The sequence below is a fragment of the Ailuropoda melanoleuca genome, chromosome 1 (assembly GCF_002007445.2).
Source record: "Ailuropoda melanoleuca isolate Jingjing chromosome 1, ASM200744v2, whole genome shotgun sequence".
Classification (NCBI taxonomy): Eukaryota; Metazoa; Chordata; class Mammalia; order Carnivora; family Ursidae; genus Ailuropoda; species Ailuropoda melanoleuca.
In genome coordinates, this window is record NC_048218.1 from 79,115,839 (window position 1) to 79,135,908 (window position 20,070).

The 20,070-nt window shown below is 36.6% G+C and overlaps 1 protein-coding gene across 5 annotated transcripts in view; it reads right to left on the minus strand.

Moving 5' to 3' along the window:
- Nucleotides 1-20,070, minus strand: part of VPS8 (VPS8 subunit of CORVET complex) — a 234,791-nt gene that overhangs the window by 86,321 nt on the left and 128,400 nt on the right. For all 5 annotated transcript variants that reach the window (XM_019795771.2, XM_011220314.2, XM_034661727.1 and 2 more), the window contains 5 exons: nt 18,071-18,153; nt 17,030-17,114; nt 16,160-16,258; nt 3,475-3,564; nt 238-284 (listed from right to left, as the gene is read on the minus strand). In XM_019795771.2, coding sequence (XP_019651330.1) covers nt 238-284; nt 3,475-3,564; nt 16,160-16,258; nt 17,030-17,114; nt 18,071-18,153 — 404 coding nt within the window. The remainder of the gene's footprint in view (nt 1-237; nt 285-3,474; nt 3,565-16,159; nt 16,259-17,029; nt 17,115-18,070; nt 18,154-20,070) is intronic.

Consider the following 20,070-nt stretch of genomic DNA (forward strand, 5'->3'; position numbering starts at 1 on the left):
ATTTGAATACAATGGGCCAGTTTCTTTTTTTCTTTTTTTTTGGGGGGGGGCGGGGGCAGAGAGAGAATCTTAAGCAGGCTCCACGACTCTGAGATCATGACCTGAGCTGAAATCAAGAGTTGGACACTTAACTTACTGAGCCACCCAGGCACCCCACAATGGGCCAGTATTCTTAACCTCAATTTACTTCCTTTGCTTTTTCATCTGTGTATAGTAAAAAACTTAAATTTAACATACCTTGGGTCAAGAAGACTCCTCAAAAATTTGAAAAGCAAAACCTGGTTCTGAATAGAAAAACAATTAAAAATACAATTAGATATTAAAAAACAAATTCTTCAAACTATGCCAAACTGGAAAATCTCTCTAATGTGACGCACAAATTTCCATTAACTCCTCTACACAGATCTACGAAATTCTAAACAGTCATTTGGAGGTCATTTCCTCTCAATATTTCAAATCACTGTCACACATTCCATTCTGAGTGCAGAAGAAACAGAAATGCCTTGTTATTGCAAAAAAAAAAAAAAAAAAAAAAAAACCCCTTTNATGATACCATCCCTTAGAGGACCCTGGGAATGGCAGGTGCTCTGAACTGCTGTGCTGACAGTGTGTTCTAGCTATAAGGAGGGGTTCACACTGCCTTACCTGGTCCTCTTCTTGTGACAACAGTCTACTTTAAGATAATCTAAGTAGGGTGGGAGTTTGAGCAAACAGCAAGCAGCACCAAAAAAGCTCATTAACTCCCCAATGTAATCAACTACAGAAGAGAGGGCACACTGCAACATGTGTCTGGGTTTTGTCTCTTCCATTTATTTGCTACGTAACTTTGTATAAATCACGGACTCTCTTAGCAATTCAGTTTACATATGTGAAAAAGAGAACAGCAATATCTTCTCTGCCTTCTGCACAGGGTAGGGGTGAGAATTAAATAAGATACACCTTAAAATACTCTATGAATATAAAGAATGTTTTTAAGTTCTTAGGAAAGCTAAGCAATAATTATAGCTTAGTTTTTCTTTTTTCTTTATTTTTGGATACAGTAGAACTTCACCTATATAAAGCATGGAACTCCAAACTGGAAAGGACTAACATAATGTAGAAGATGACATTTAAAGTATATTTATCAGTTTTCGATGTTCTATCTTTTCCCTGGTCTATCATTTTGTTTTATTTAATACGACTTTCCTTCTGGTTATAACTTAATATTCTGGGGTTTTTTTCATTTCAAGAATTCTCAAAACAATTGGTAAGAAGCATATTTCTTGCCACTAAGAAAGGTATTTTATAAAATGTTTGGGATTCTCTCATATTCAGTAAATCTCTGCAATAAATAAACACCTCGTTTCTTTAAAAGAAATGTGTAAGACTCTACAACCATTCCACAAATAGCCAGTATTTTAAAAATCCATGACACTTCAGCTTTTTTATGTTTGTCTGATGAGTGACTTCATATTCATTTACTTGGCCTCTCTGTCTCTAAGGAGCTTTAGAGACTAAGGAAAACAGAAAAACCTGCATTGGGTAGCCTTACATTTTAAATGACAGTGACAACACAAAAGATAAGACGTATCAGAAATTGCTGACTTTTAAAGAGGGGAGAGGCTCTGTGGACTGAGAGTAGTTTTAGCAGAAATGTCCTCCTGTTCTCATCACCAAAATGGGCTGGATGATTCCCCATGTACTTCCTCAGTATGCTGGGCAATGCTCTATCATCATTCAAGTCCAACTATTCCACAACTGTCTTTTGACTTATCCATCTTCTTCCTCGAGCACAGGAATACATGTATATGTTTTCTGTATCTTCGGCATGTAACAGTGTTTTGGGTTCCCAGCAGATACATAATATTTATTGAATCCATGGATGTGTCTTTATCTTGAGTTAATGGACCTCATCATGCTGGACAGCCAAGCCTGATGTCTGGGAGTCACTTTTAACCTCTTCCATAGCCTTAAACTCAATTCTAAGCCCTACATGTTTTTACTTCACAAACACATCCTAAAACTGTCCACACCACTGCCACTGACTCAGTCCCCATCCTCGCCACCTTTTGCCTAGACCCTTCACCTTCTAACAGTCTACATGGTCTCTGTCCTCCATGTGCTCTCTTTGCTAGTCTACTCCCCACACTATAACTGTAAAGTTAATTTTCTATAAAATGAATCTAATGATGTCCTTTTGCTGAAAAACTTAATAATTCTCTAGGTTATCTAGAAGATACAGAATAATTTCTTAGCACTACACATAAGACAGTTCAGTATCAGAGCGCAAGCTCTAGTTTCTAGCCTCTACACATTTATCTCCTCCCTCCAGTAGACATTTTCTGGCTTACCTGAATGCTCCTCCCACCGTCATCCCCAGTGAATCATGCTTCACAGACTTGGCCATTCTCTGAATATGCATGCTGTCTCATGCCTTCAAGTCTTTACATACCCAGAATCCTCTATTTAGAAAGTGATTCTCAACACTCTGCCTAGAAAACTGATGCCAATCACTCAGGACCCATCCCAGTCATGTCTGTGAGCTCTTGCCTGGCCTCAGTCAGTCACTCGCTCCTCTTGCTTCTACAGCACTTCTCCATGTGTCTGGAGTAGCGCTTATAACCTTGCATGGTTATATAACCTTGAATGCTTCTTTCTCCCACAGGGAATATTCAAGAAAAGGCTGCATTCTTATTTGCAACCCAAGGCCTACCATACTGTGATACACGGTGGGGCCATAATAAGTGTTTAAATTAATAAATTCCATATCTTTGTCTCTCATGCCAGCTGCCCTCCACCCCCACTGCTTTGGTTTTCATCTTGCATAGTTACCCCCTCCTACAGTTATGGGCACTTGAGGACTCTAGGTCATGCTTTATGCTGCTGTCATTGTCCTATTCCCTACCTCTATCACTTGTGGCCCTCACAACAGTGAACAAAATGCACTACCAGCACTGCAATGATAGTGATAGGTGGAATACTAGGTTCACTAAATAGTACTTCAAACTGAGCATCTCAATATTTGACATTAATATAACTGTATTCTGGTTAGGTTAAGATTTTCCAAGAAAAATTCTAAATAGTCAGCATTACCCAATTTGAGAAGTCTGAATAAATAATAAATAACATCAACCCCAAAAAGAATAGAGCTATAGTTCCTACAGCAAAAAACAAACAAAAAACAACAAAAAAGGGGGGGAATCTTCTGTGGATTACTAATTCTAGAATAAGTACAGGGTATAGTCCTAAAAATGATTCTGTGATGCTACTATTTATTATGCAGAAAGATGAACTCCTTCATTTCCAGATGCAGAAATCATTGCGAGCAATTGCTCTCAAATATATACACACACGCACACACACAATATGTGTAGAAAATGCTTAAATGGCAACTATCTACTGAAGAAGTTACTACAATCAAAAGTTCTTAGGTGGATATTCAATAATTGTCTCTCCACTAGATTTGTCTTCCCAATATGTTTTTGCAAAATTTACCTGAAGTTTTTTAATGACTGTTTCAATCTGTTCAGAAAAGTGAGTGGCAACCAGCTCTGCAGCTTTACAGGGCCTCAGGGACACAAGTTCCTAAAGTAAAAGGAAAAGACAAAATGATTTTTTATGTTAAGTTTAAGTAGAATTTCCATAGATGTGAAGCATGATTACCTACTTTAGTATTTTCATGAGCTTCTACACTGCATCTCAGAAGACCTCAATATAAGGTCTCAATTTAAAGGCACACTGCAAATGAACAAAATTAGAAATATGCCAGGTAAAGAACTAGATTTTGATATAAAAGGTAATTCATGCTTAGAAAATGAAAGCACTAAAACTCTGGATTTAAGCCTTGATATCTACAGGGTGAACAGAAGGAACAAAAGCTTTCCCAAATTTCCTGGCAGTGAATTTCACCCTTGAGCTTAAAGAAATAACTTGAAGCAATGAAAAAAAAGGGTAAAGTTGCAATTTTTCCAGCTAAGAATTTGAAAACTTTATTCCTGATGCCTGGTAGTTTTTGAAACAAGAGGTGTCCTAAAACAATTTAAGGTCACAAGTCTTAAATAAGACAAAAAGGTTGACCACTGTTTATTAACCATTGTTAATAAAACCTATTTCTATCAAATTTAAGACTTCCTTTTTTAAAGATTTTATTTATTTATTTGACAGAGAGAGACAGCCAGCAAGAGAGGGAACACAGCAGGCAGAGTGGGAGAGGAAGAAGCAGGCTCCCAGTGGAGGAGCCTGTTGTGGGTTCCATCCCAGAACGCCGGGATCATCAAATTTAAGACTTCCAATCTACCCTCTCCTTGAACTTTCCTAGACACTACTGGATACTTATCTTCTTGAAACTCTCTTGCAACTTGGTTTCTATGATCTACTCTCCTATCCTTCCAATTGCATGTTTACATGGCTAAAATGAAAAGACCATCAACAGATCAATGTGGTATGTTCTCAAACAAAAATGAGCAAGTTATTGTGACTGCAACATTCATAATATATCTAATATTTCTGTGTTAGTACCTGCTCTTTAATAATAATCAGCAGACACAAGTAATTGTAGTTTATACTACTTTTATATAATACATCTCAAAACAGAGAAGGCACAACTAATGAACATTACAAATGAAAAGGGGTTATTACTATCAATCTGAAGATATTCAAAAGAAATTATTATGGATTAATTTATATCAAGAATTTGAAAATTTTGACAAAATGGATAAAAGTTCCAAGAAAAATGTCATTTAATAAACTGACTTAACAATGAGAAAAACCTGCATTGATATTTAATCACTAAGGAAACTGAATGAATACTCAAAAATTGTTCCATATGAAAACTCCAGGACCAAACAGCTTCACTGGTGAGTTCTAGCAACCATTTAAGGAAGAAATAATGCCAACATTAATTAACCTCTTACAGAGAATAGGAAACAAAACAAAACAAAAAAACCCTTCAGCTCGTTTTATGAGACTAGCAAAATTTTTGATACCTAAACTCAATAGAACAATATAAGAAAGGAGAACTACAGATAAGTCTTAATCATAAACATTGATACAAACATCCTAAATAAAAACAAAGTCGAACAATATTTAAAAAGGATAATATCAGGATCAAGTTACATTTTTTTAAAGATTTTATTTATTTATTTGACAGAGATAGACACAGCCAGAGAGAGAGGGAACACAAGCAGGGGGAATGGGAGAGGAAGAAGCAGGCTCATAGCAGTGGAGCCTGATGTGGGGCTCGATCCCATAACGCCGGGATCACACCCTGAGCCGAAGGGAGACGCTTAACGACTGCGCCACCCATGCACCCCAGGATCAAGTTACATTTATCCGCAGAATTCAAGGCTGGTTTAATACCAGTAAAATTCACTATACTATAGAATAAGAAAGAAAAGGTGAAAAAACTCATTTATGAAAAAACTGTTAACATACCAGAAATAGAAGACTTCCATAAAATCCTTATAGTAAACATTGTACTTATTTTGGAAATAAAAATTTTAAAAATAGCATTAACAATAGCACTGTTATGATTAAAATATGAAATTGTGACAATCCAATGAAGAATGGAAAATCTCTATAGAGAAAATTATAAACCTTTATAGAAGCTCTTGAATAAAGGCTTATACTGTATGGTCACAGACTGGAAGACTCAATATCGTAAAGATGCCAATTAAATTTACAATAACTGAGAGATTCAGTACTATCCCTGTCACTGTCATAAGGATAAAAGAATTTTTTTTGGTAGAACCTGACCAGCTGGTAATAAAATGTATTCGAAAGTATAAAAGGTTGATAGGTGGGGAGGATGGCAGAGTAGGACGGCCCCAAGCTCACCACTTCCCACCAATACCACTAGATAACACCTACATTAGTGTAAATTACCCAGAAAATGACCTGAAGACTGGCAGAACGAACTCTCCACAGCTAAACATAGAGAAGAGACCCCACTGACGCTGGTAGGAAGGGTGGAGACACAGTAGGGAGCTAAATGAACCAACGGGAGTGTCCACAGGAGGGATGGACACCTCCGACAGGGAGAGGAGAGAGAAACAGACTCTTGCATTAGGGAGCCTGCACAGGAAGATGAATCCCCATAACACGACTTTGAAAACCAGAGAGGCTGAATTTGTGAACTCTTATAATCAGTGGGGTTTTAAACCTGAAATTTTGAAAATCAGCAGACTCGTGAGAGAGCCTGGAGCGTTAGAGGAGACTGAGTCCCCTCCCTTAAAGAGTCAGCACAACAAACAGTCCTGAGTAGATATAACATAGCAGCATTAGTTTGAAAAATGCATATGGCATAGTGGTGGTGGTGTGGGGGGTGTTTGCTAATCTCAGAGCATGTGCTGGAGGGGCAGGGATTGTTGGAAGACCTTTCTAGGAACAAAGGAGCTGGTGGGCACCATTTCCTTCCCCTGACCCCCCTCTCCCCCCAGCATAAACACACAGCCACCTGCAGGAACTGGCACAGCACCAATATTCTCTAACAAGCTTACATACACCACCACTGCACCCCAGCTCTCCTGTGGACATGCCTTCTTCAGCCAAGTCTCCATTCCAGGTCCCCTCCCACAGCAGACCCACACAAACCTTGCTAACAACATGCACCCTGCCCCAGGGCACTTCAACGAATCTGACCCCTCCAACCCAGCCTGCCTCTATCCCCAGCAGCTACAAAGTTCCCACTTGCCAGTGTGGACCTTGCTAGCACTACCTGCCCCACTTTGTAGTCTCCTGCAGTTCAGTGCTACCACATCTCTGGCAAACACATGGTCTAAGTCCCAGACTGACCCACCAACAACAAAGGGAACAAAACTCTGACCACAAAAGGCAAAAAACTATTGCAGACAACTGGACTGAAAGCAAAGGCAGCTCAACCACAACAGTAGGACGCATGCAACACCCAAAGAAGACCCACTGAAGCACCAGGTTCTGGTGAACAGGGGACATCACACCGCAGGGCATACAGGACCTCTTCTTCATACGGCCACTACTTTCAACAGCAGTAGACATAGCTGACTCGCCTAACACACAGAAGCAGACACAGAGTTCAACAAAATGAAGAGACAAAGGAATATGTCTCAAATAAAAGAACAGGACAAAATCATAGCAAGAGAGCTAAATGAAAGAGATAACATGCCTAATAGAGAATTTAAATTAGTGGTCATAAAGATACTCACTGGACTTGAGAAGAGAGTGGAGGACGTCAGTAAGACTCTTAACAAAGAGACAGATGAAGAACTCAAGAACTGAAATTTAAAATGTATTACATAAATAAATAGTAGACTAGAAGAAGCAGAAGAATGGACAAATGACCTGGAGAAAAGAGTAATGGAAAGCAATCAAGCTGAACAGGACAGAGGGGGGGCAGAAAAAGGAAACAGACTTAGGGAATTCAGTGACACCATCAAGTATAACATTCACATTATGTGGATTCCGGAAAAGAGAAGAAAGAGAAAAGGGTACGGGTAATTTATTTGAAGAAATAATAGCCAAAAACTTCCTGATTCTGGGGAAGGAAACAGAAATCCAGATCCAAGAGGTGCAAAGACCCCCAACATATTAAACCCAAAGAAGTCCTCACCAAGACACACAGTATTTAAAATGGCAAAAACTACTGATAAAAAGAGAATTTTAAAAGCAGCAAGAGAAAACAGTTATGTATGAGGGAAACCACATAACACTATCACTGATTTTTCAGCAGAAACACTGAAGGCCAAGAGACAGTGGCATGATATATTCAAAGGCTAGAAGATAAAAAACCTGCAGCCAAGAATACTCTATCCAGCAAGGCTACCATTCAGAATAGAAGGACAGATAAAGAGTTTCCCAGACAAACAAAAGTTAAAGGAATTCATCACAACTAAAACAATCCCAAAAGAAACGTTCTTTAAGTGGAAAGACAGTAAGAGTAAGAAAAGTAGGAAACACAAAAGCATTAAAAATAAGTATATGAAAATCAGTCAAGGCATTCACAAAATAAATGGATATAAAGTATGCCACCATATACCTAAAACTTGGAAGCGAAAGGAGTAAAAAATGGGTTAAAACTTAAGTGACCATCAAATTAATATATGCAGATGATGTTATATATAGACCTAAGGTAACCACAAATCAAAGACCAGGAAAAGATATGCAAAAAATAAAGAGCAAAGAATCCAAGTATACCACTAAAAAAAGCCAACCAACCATGAAAGAAGAGAGCATGAGAGAAAGGAACTGAGAAAAACTACAAAAACAACCATACGATTAGTAGCAAAAATGCAGTAAGTAGATACTTATCAAGAATTACTTTGAATGCAAATGAACTAAATGCTCCAATCAGAAGACACAAGGTGACAGAATGGATAAAAAAACAAGACCCATCTATATGCTGCCTACAAGAGACTCATTTCAGACCTAAAGACACACGCAGATCAAAAGTGAAGGGATAAAAAGGTATTTACCCTGCAAATGGAAGTGAAAAGAAAGCCAGGGCAGCAATACTTATATTGGACAACCAGATTTTAAAACAAAGAGTGTAATAAGAGACAAATAAAAGACACTATATAATTATAGAGGGAACAATCCAACAAGAAGATATGACAACTGTAAATATTTTACACCAACATGGGAGCACCCAAATACATAAAGCAGTTAATAACAAACAGATAGGAAGTCACTGATAAATATTACAGTAATAGGGTACTTTAACACCTCACTTACATCGCTGTACAGGATCATCCAAACAGAAAGTCAACAAGGAAATATTGGCTTTGAATGAAACACTGAACCAGATGGAAATCCATAGATCCATCCAGATATATTCAAAATATTCTAACCTAAAACAGCAGAAAACACATTTTTTTTTCAAGTGCACATGGAACATTCTTCAGAAGAGATCACAAGTTAGCCACAATAAGTCCAAATTCAGAAAGACTGAAATCATACCATCCATCTTTTCTAATCACAATGCTATGAAACTAGAAGTCAACCAAAAGAAAGAGTCTGGAATGACCACAAATACATGGAGGTTAAATAACATGCTACTAAACAATTAATGGTCAACCAAGAAATCAAAGAATAAATAAAAAAAAATAAATGGAAACGGGGGTGCCCAGGTGGCTTACTCAGTTAAGTGTCTGCAGACCTCAGACCCCAGCTGGGGTCATGGTCCTGGAGTCCTGGGATTGAGCCCCACGTCAGGCTCCCCACTCAGTGGGGAGCCTGCTTCTCCCTCTCTCTCTGTCCTTCCCTTGGCTCATGCTCTCTCCCTCACACTCTCTCAAATAAATAAAATCTTTAAAAAACAAAAAAAATAAATGGAAACAAATGAAAATGAAAATACAGTGGTCCAAAATCTTTAGGATGTAGCAAAAGTGCTCTAAAAGGGAAGTTTACAGCAATACAGGCCTACCTCAAGAAAAAAAAAAATCTCAAATAAACAACCTAACCTTCTACCTAAAGGAGTTTAGAGAAAGAACAAACAAAACCCAAAACAGCAGACGGAAGGACATGAAGATCAGAGCAGAAATAAATGATATGGAAACTAAAAAAATAGAACAGAGAATGAAACAATGAGCCAGTTCTTTAAAACAAATCAACAAAATTAATAAAACTTAAGCCAAACTCAAAAAAAAAAAAAAAAAAAAGCGAAGATAAACCCCAGCTTCAGTATAGCAGTGACCTCTGGTGAAGGGATAGGATGGGAGAGNACACCACAGAAATACAAACAATTATAAGAGAATATTATGAAAAATTATATGACAACAAACTGGACAACCTAGAAGAAATGGATAAATTCCTAGAAACATAACCTCCCAAAACTGAATCAAGAATCAATAGGAAATTTGAACGGACTGAAAACCAGCAAAGAAATTGAATCAGTAATCAAAAACTCCCAGCAAACAAAAGTCCAGGACCAGATGGCCTCACAGCTGATTTCTACCAAACATTTAAAGAAGAGTTAATACCTATTCTTTTCAAACTACTCCACAAAACAGAAGAGGAAGGAAAGCTTCCAAATATATTCTATGAGGGTATGCCAGCATTCCTTGATTCCAAAACCAGATAAAGACCCTATGAAAAAGAGAACTACAGGCTAATATCTCTGATAAACACAGATAAAAAAGTTCTCAACAAAATATTAGCAAACTGAATCCACCAATACATTAAAAAAAATCACTTACTATGATCAAATGGAATTTATTTCTGGGATGCAAGGGTGGTTCAATAATCGCGAATCAATGTGATTCATTACATCAACACAAGAAAGGATAAAACCATGTGACCATTTCAATAGATGCAGAAAAAGCATATGATAAAGTACAACATCCATTCATGATAAAAACCCTCAACAAAGTAGGTGTAGAGGTAACATATTTCAACATAATAAAAGCCATATATGAAAAACCTGCAGCTAATGTCATACTCAATGGTGAAAAACTGAGAGGTTTTCCCCTAAAATCAAGAAGTCAAGGATGTCCACTCTCACCACTTTTATTCAACATAGTTGAACAAGTTCTAGCCACAGCAATCAGACAAGAAAAAAAAATAAAAGGGATCCAAACTGGTAAGGAAAAAGAACTTTCATTATTTGCAAATGACGTGATACCATAAATAGAAAACCCTAAAGACTCCATCAAAAAACTACTAGAACTGATAAATGAATTCAGTAAGGTCACAGGATGCAAAATCAATATAGAGAAATCAACTGCATTTCTATACACTAATAATGAGGTGGCAGAAGGAGAAATTAACAAAACAATCTCATTTACAACTGCACCCAAAATAATAAAATACCTAAGAATAAATTTAACCAAGGAGGTAAAAGATCTGTACTCTGAAAACTTTAAAACACCGATAAAAGAAACTGAAGATGACAAAACAAATGGAAAGATATTCCACATTCATGGACTGGAAGAACAAATATTCTTAAAATGTCCATATTATCCAAAGCAATCTATAGATTTAATGCAATCCCTATCAAATACCAATAGCATTTTTCACAGAACTACAACAAATAATCCTAAAATTTGTATGAAACCACAAAAGACCTGAAGAAGAATAAAACCGGAGGTATCACAATCCCAGATTTCAAGACATACTGCGAGCCGTAGTCATCAAAACAGTATGGGACTGGCACAAAAAAAGATACAGAATAAAGAGCCTAGAAATAAAAGCATGATTACATGGTCAATTATAGACAAAGGAGGCAAGAATACGCAATGGGAAAAAGACAGCCTCTTCCTCAAATGGTGCTGGGAAAACTGGACAGCAACATGCAAAAGAATAAAACTGGGCCACTTTCTTATACCATACACAAAAATAAACTCAAAACGGATTAAGGACCTAAATATGTGACCTGAAACTATAGAAATCTTCTAAAAGAGAGCCCAGGCGATAATTTCTCTGACATCAGCTGTAGTAACATTTTCCTAGATATGTCTCCTGAGGCAAGGGAAATAAAAACAAAAATAAGCTATTGAGACTACATCAAAATAAAAAGCTTCTGTACAGCAAGAGAAACAATCGAAACTAAAAGACATCCTACAGTATGGGAGAAGATATTTGCAAATGACCTATCCAATAAAGGATTAGTATCAAAAATATATAAAGAATTATACAACTCAATACTAAAAAACCAAATAATCCACTTAAAAATGGGGAGAGATGAACATTTCTGCAAAGATTACATCCAGATGGCCAAAAGACACATGAAAAGATGCTCAACATCACTTATCATCAGGAAAATGCAAATCAAAACAACGAGATATTACCCCACACTTGTCAGAATGGCTAAAATAAAAAAAAAAACAACAACACAAGAAACAAGTGTGGGTGAGGATGTGAAGAAAAAGGAACCCTTGTGCACTGTGGTTGGGAATGCAAACTGATGCAGAAAACTGTGTGTAAGTTCCTCAGAAAATTAAAAATAGGGACACCTGGGTGGCTCAGGTCATGATTTCCAGGTCCTGCGGTTGACTGAGCCCCGCAATGGGCTCTCCACTAACTAGCAAGTCTGCTTCTCCCTCACCCTCCTTCTCTATGATCCCTCTCGCTCTCACTCTCTCTCAAATGAATAAAATCTTTTAAAAAAAATACATTAAATCTAAAAAAATTAAAAATAGAGCCACCATATGATCCAGTAATTCCACTACTGGGTAGTTACCCAAAGAATATGAAAACACTAATTTGAAAAGGTATATGTACCCCTATGTTTACTGCAGCATTATTTACAACAGTCAAGTTATGGAAGCAGCCCAAGTGTCCACTGACAGATGAATCCATAAAGAAGATGTGGTGTATATATATATACACAATGGAATACTACTCAGTTATTAAAAAAAAAATGAAATCTTGCCATTTGCAACAACATGGATGGAGCTAGAGAGTGTAACGCTAAGTGAAATAAGTCAGTCAGAGAAGAACAAATACTGTATGATTTCACTCATATGTGGAATTTAAGAAACAAAACAAACAAAGGAGAAAGGAGACAAACCAAAAAAGCTCTTCACTATAGAGAACTGATGGTTACCAGGGCGATGGGGGTGGGAGGACGGGTGACACAGGTGAAGAGGATTAAGTGTACACTTATCACAATGAGCACTGAGTAATGTACAGAACCGTTGAATCACTTATACTGTACACGTGAAAGCAACATAACACTGTACGTTAACTATATTAGAATTAAAATTTAAAAATAAAGTATAAAAGGTCAAGAATAGCCAATACTCTCTTAAAGATGTCAAGATTTATTCTAAAACAACAACATTTAATAGTGTACCACTCACGCAGAGAGAGAGCAGTGAAGCAGAATAGTGCTGAAAAACGGATCAAACATACTGATCCTTGATATGCGTATGACAAAGTAGCCCTGCTGAGCAATGGGGAAAGGCAACTTTTTAAAATAACCGTTGCCGGGAAAATTGGACGTCCATACTCTAAAAATTAATTGGACACCAACCTTACACCATGTACAAGAACTGCTTTCAAGTGGACCTAAGATTCAAAGACAAAAAACAAAATGAAGAAAGCTTTTAGACAATAATATAGGAGAATTTCTCCTTTAGCATAGAAGGAAAAAACTAATGATTTGACTACTTTAAAAAAAAAAAACAACTTTTCTTAAAAAGAACCACAGAAAAAAGCCACAGAGTGGAAGATATCCACAACATATATCACAGAAAAAAGACTAACATCCAGGATACATAATGAACTCCTATAAATCAATGAGTACAAGAGACATTCGAATAGAAAAATGGGCAAAAGATTTCAACAAGCACATCACAGAAAAGGAATTTAAATGGCCAATAAACAAGAAAAGACTAAATCTCATTAGTAATTAAGGGATATAAATTTCAAACATAATAAAATATCATTATACATGCACTATATTGGCAAAATTTTAAAGTCTAGCAAGGATAAAGGGCTAATGGAAAATCTCATACAATGCAGGCATCTGAAGTTTAATGTATTTATCCCAATTAACTGGCAATTACATAGGCCCTAGAGCAGAGATTATCAAATGTTAGCATGCATCAAAATTACCTGGAGGGCCTATTGAACCATACTGCTGGGCCCACCTCCAGAGTTTCAGATTCACTAGGTCTGATTCTATCAAGTTCTCTCAGCTGATGTAATACTAGATTGCCCTCAAGAAATGCTGTGCTTAAGATGCATGTATAAAAATGACCGCGGATGGACCACTTTTAATAGTCAAGAATTAGAAATAATAGAAATGTTCACTAACAGTAGAAATGAATAAATTTTAATATAATTTTAAAATGGAATACTGTACAAGAATTAAAATGAACCACAGCTACCTACAAAATGTACAAACTCAGAAGAGTAGAACTTCTTTTATGTAAAGTTCAGAAAAAGGCAAAACAAACGTCTTTTTAGAGATATAGGCATGGGCAGTAGCAGTATATAGAAAGGCAGGAAAGTATCAGAAAAACCATGATCCTAGGCATATTAAGGGAAGGCAAGAGAATGTGATCAGGAAAGGATACACAAGAAGTCTGGGGCATTGGAAAAAACTCAATTTCTTGATTTGGGCCTGGGATGTTTGCTTTTTTAAATGTGTTATTAAACTGCACATTTGTTTTATGCACTTTTTAGGATGTTTTCTAAATTTCAAAATGAAAACTATTTTAAAAGATTTATTTATTTATTAGAGAGAGAGACAGTGCACATGTGTATGAGCAGGGTGAAGGGGAGGAGGGAAGGAGAGAATCTCAAGCAGGTTCCCTGCTGAGCGCAGAGCCTGGCACAGGGCTCCATCTCACGACCTTGAGACCATGGTCTGAGCTGAAATCAAGAGTTGGATGCTCAACTGACTGAGCCACCCAGGCGCCCCAAAATGAAAAATACTTTTAAAAATCTAATGAAACATGTTTTGTCCATAGTGGAAAAACCACTGAAACTGGAGATTCTCTACCTGGAATCCACAGACCCAATCTAAGAATAGCTTTTAGGTGGTCTGTGGCTCCCTGAAGTTATAAACAAAATTATGTAGCTGTGTACATGCACAATATTAAGCACCATGGGTCCAAATCTTTCATTAGATTCTCACACAAGGTCTATAATCCCCATAGTGTTAAGAACCATTAATCTACACACTGCGTCTACTGTCAGAAAATTCTGAGGACTTTTCCCCCTACACACTGAATGCTGATTGTATTCACATTACTGAAGCCACAGTAGTTCTTCAACAAAATTCTACATATTTGTAATTGTGGCCTTAAGAGATATTAAAAAGTTCAAGGTGAAAAAATGTGCAGATGTGGGAAAAACAGTCAGCAGAAATAATTGTTGAGCAGCAAAAACACTTCTTGTTTCTCCAGTATGAGTTTTCTGCTGAGTAATTTGTTTACTCATTGATTAATTCATCATGTTTCACATTATGCAGAGACATAGCCTCATTTTCGGATGTCTGGAGTCCATGTGCTCAAACCACTGCATAATGCAGATGAAGTGAAATGAAGAAGAAGCCATAATGCAACGATGGAGACAAAGGGAATGATGAAAGGAAAAAGAATACAAAATGATTAAAGGAAAAAAGATACAAACGAAAATAGAGAAAGGTTTTCTTGGGTTCTTTCCACCAAGATATATTCATCTTATTGTTAGCAGGAACAGGGTAACATTAAATAACTTGTATGTTCTCAATCCTACAGATGAAAAAGCATAGCAATTACTTCAGACCACATATCTGGTGACTGACTGCCCCACCTTTCACACCACATGCTTCACATAAGATGCTCTGCACATTTCTGATCTCTCTAAACTTTACAACCGTCAGGAACAACAAAGAATTCACATCACAAGCAACGTTTCCTCAAAGTTGCAGAGCTCATCCTTTTTTATCATCCTCCATATGTATAACATTTTTAAAAAGATATTGAATAATTTCATATCTTTCATTACATCTCTAAACCCATCACCAGAAGTTCCCCTGTCAGCTGATTCTTGCTACAAGGAGAAAAACTTTGTAGATTTGTTATTTCCAAAACTAGTATTACCTCGGCATCTTTCATTATACTTTTTTTTTTTCCAATCATCAGTGATCCATAAAACAGAACAGATTCAAAAAACCTGCTAACTCTGTTGGTTTTTGAGATGCAGCGTACATAAGAAATCTAAGGAAACTAATGTGAGGACTGATTCTGGGAGCACTTTAGAATGCATTGTGTCCACATGTTCATCACACATGTATTAGTCTCTCCTTTCAGGCATCTATAAGCTTGGTTTTTAAAAAGAAGTTCTGGCTCTGAAGTCAACTCCTGTATTCTTGCAACACAGCATGCATAAACAAAATCAGAATCGTCATTCTGTTACATAGGAGAGAGAAATACATCAGAGAGAACAATGCAATTGGGTAACTGGGGGTAATGGCTCCCTATCACATGTTAGGGGGGAAGACCAATACTACTCTGAGTCATTCTAAGGTTCTAAAAACCCACTAATATTCCAGTTTGTCAACTGGCTAATTGAACTTGGGTTGTTTTCAGAAGTCACGATATAATACATTGTATATGACATGGACTTTATGAATACAAATATGAGATGGAATAAATCTGAAAAAGATGCTAATTCTGAAGTCGATCAACTTAGTAATATGACACCTGCTATTACTTAGCATACACTTAATTTGGGAGATATCAATACAAATTAAAAAGTTTTATTGAATCAGCACCTCGATATGATCCATTGCTTTCTGCCATACAGACTGCTTCTCCTCTGCACTGTGTCCAGGAATGGATAAGATATTGTGAATGTAGTTAAAGACTTCTTCCTGAAGAGGACAAGACAATATAACTTATTCATTCATTCACTCAAACAATAGTCAGTCACTACCTACAATCTGTACCAGGCTTGGTAAGTATCTATTATTTGGAGATGGTAAACCACTTGTAGATAGTTAAACTGCTGGAAAACTGATACTAAAGAGAACGAGTTTAATGTTTAGGGTGGACTCTTGGAAGCTGCAAATCCATTCCAATTAATCTGGGTCTCAATTTCATTAACCAAATGAGGGAATATCATACACTTTTATCTTTGGTGGACCCTGTCCACATTCCCAATTTCATCTCACATCACACTCTTGCCCTTCTCTATTAACCTTGTCCCTCTCCTGGAATACTTTTCTGCTGGCTCTCTGCTTGACTGACTTCATCTCAAATTCCAAAACTCAGTCTCTATGTCACCTCCTCTGAGATTCCTTCCCTGGCTGCTCTGTAGTCAGTTTCCCCAATATCTTCTCATTTTCTCCTCTCAAGCACTCATCACATCTGTAATTAAGTATTTGGTTTCCTTACTGTCAGTCTCCATCACTAAAGTATAAGTTCTAAAGCTGCAGCAAATATATCTGTTTTAATGATCAGTGTGTAGTTGGCTAATAGTAGACACTCAATAAAAACCTGGTGAATTAATGAAGAAAACCTTGAATCAGCAAACACATGTCCCAACATTTCTACTGAATAGTTCTACTTAATAGTTATTTCTACTCAATAAGGGAAGGGGAGGACTGAGTAAGAAAAAAAGGGTAAAGCAGTCTCAAACTCACCTCCCTTAGCGGGTCCCGTAAGTAGCAATCAATTATTTTGTCATATTGATGTTCTCGTTCATACATAAACTCGCAAATTTGATAGCTAGAACATAAAAGGAAAATTTCAGAGTATCAAACAGGCAGGCAGTTATTAGCTTATTGTTTCAAGAAGTTTGCTCACAGAGGTATTAAGAAATATGAATTTAGTAGATGTGACTTCTGTGAAATGAAGTGACAGGGGCGCCTGGGTGGCTCAGTCGTTAAGCGTCTGCCTTCGGCTCAGGTCATGATCCCAGCATTCTGGGATAGAGCCCCACATCAGGCTCCCCGCTCAGCGGGAAGCCTGCTTCTCCCTCTCCAACTCCCCCTGCTTGTGTTCCCTCTCTCGCTGTTTCTGTCAAATAAATAAATAAAATCTTTAAAAAAAAAAAAAAAAGAAAAGAAAAGAAATGAAGTGACAGTACCTAAGAGAGAGGAGTATCTGCCATTCCTCTAAATACAGGTTTAAAATGCTGCTGAATAGGAATACTATGTTTATAAGAAATTTCAAAGCTGGGTACAAAATAAATGTTAAAGCAACAATGTGTCATATAAAAATAGTTAATATATTGTTATCAATTAACTATATGAAGTTTCTCTATTCAGAATTAAATATGTCAAGTGAAATATTCAACAAATGAGATAAATAATAGTGTTAATATATTGTATTTTATTTGCTATGTTAAATTCTGCCCTGTAATATGTAGGAATAAGGTGACTCAAAAATCTATAAAATAATGGAGATTTTAAGTAAACAAAACTAAAATTATAAATCATTAGAATGTTATTTCATTTTCATACTAAAACAAATGTACAAGCACTTCAAATTTACTCAGTGTTAATTTCTGCAAATGTTACTTAATTTCTAGACTTGAAAGACAAAAACTTTTGCATTTAGGTTTTTTGTTGTTATTTGCAAAGCTTTCTTAATTAAAAATTGGCAATGCATCAACTGGGCTTCCGGTTAAAGAAGTGTACCTTAGTATATGGGAACTAATGTATACCTTAAAAACAACTTACAATTCTGCTTTTTCTGCCATCCGGATGAGCCGACTCTCTTCAAACTGAACGATCCCTCCAGCCTGCAGCAATTCTAAAAGGACCTGAACATTTAAAATAAACGAGTAAACACACTTTGGAATCTACTTTTATTTACTAGCTCCGTAAGAGTCCATTCAGCCACACAAACCGTAACTTTTTTTTGGTCTTATTACTTGATGTTTTGGTTTGGCTTTCCCAGGTATGAGATACCAGGGGACTCCCATTATAATGTTGATGATATTGTAATTAAGTCTTATAAAAAGATAAATGGCTCTATTTTTCAAACACTGGAGGAATGCCACAGTGTTTGCAAATAAAGCTTTATTAGAATATCTAATTAACTCTCCACGAAGCCAAAAATGTCCATATATTTATCTGGTGTTTTTATGTCAAATGGTTCTTTAAAATCTATTGTCCACAGGTAGTATCCATGTTTGCATTTTAATTTCTCTAATTAAACACTGGGGTTTCTCACAGCAGCATTATTCACAAAAGCCAAAAGGTGGAAACAACCCAACTGTCCATTAATGGACGAATGGATATACAAACTATGCTATATGCATATAATGGAATATGATTCAGTCTTAAAAGGGAATGAAATTCTGACACATGCTATAACATGGATGAACCTTAAAAACATGCTAAGTAAAATAAGCCAGTCACAAAAGGACAAACACTGTGTGATTCCATTTATATGAAGTACACCAAAGTAGTCAAATCCATAGAGAGAGAAAGTAGAATGGCAGCTGTCAGGGGCTGAGGAAGGTGGTAATGGGGAGTTATTGTTTAATGGGTACAGAGTCTCAGTTCAGGAAGATAAAGTTCTGAAGATGGATGATGATGATGGTTGCACAACAATGAGATATACTTAAAGCCACTGAATTATACACTTAAAGTGGTAAAAAGAAATTTTATGGTATATATATTTTACCATTAAACAAACAAAAACACTGGGGTTCATAAAATTAATCTTTACCACACCAAGTAGATGAATAAAAAAATGACTAGGATGTTGAGACTGAATCATCAATATTTTTAAATAAACCTCAAAACAGAATAGAATCATTACATAGTCACTAGAACAATGAGAAAGCTTTCTCTTATACTTAAGTTTAAGAGCCAAAGTAACAGGACCCTTCCAGAACTTCAGGACACCATTTAACAAAGTGTCTTTCTAACACAGGAAACTGATTACTTTCAAGTTAAAGAAAGACAAAGTGGGGGAGAAGAAATGAAACTTATCCATACTTTAGTTTTCAGAACCCTAATTCAGTCCATTTCGAGCACTATAATGTATTGTTACACAGAACTATGGAGTGAACCCATCTACTGGGAGCCTCAATTTGGAATAAAATAATAGAAATGCCATTGCTAGAGCCAGTCTTACCAACTCAACAGAGTTGTTACATTTTCAGGAATTGCGTCAGCCAGTTGTTAAGCACAGCAACTGTTAAAAATTATATAAACTTACAATACATTAAATTTTAAAAAAGTAATTAATATTCAAAACTCACCACTTCCTAATTATTTTACTACATTTTACACTATGTATGCTCTTGAGGTTAGTTACTGCATTTATATGGTGGAAATATTAAATAACGGTGTGGTACTGTGCATCTCTTCCCAGTTCTACATTTAGTAACATCATGTTGGTAGGCTGACATCAGCCACGATGGGAGTACTTACACTATGGAAATTAGCAAATGCTATAAAAATCAGGTGTTGCTGTATCTTTAAAGGGGTGTAAAATAAACAAAAAGAAGAGTGTGTGGTGTGACACAGAGCGCATGTGCCCCACAAAGCCTACAAAATTTACTCTTTGGCCCTTTACAAAAAAAAAAAAAATTGTCAATCCCTGGGTAAGAGAGTGATGGAAATAGGCAATCAAATTTAAAAGTGTGCATATCATAGTCATTATACTGCGAGTAGCACAAAAAACTAAGGAATTATTTTTCCAGTATTCAAGAACTGATTGGAGC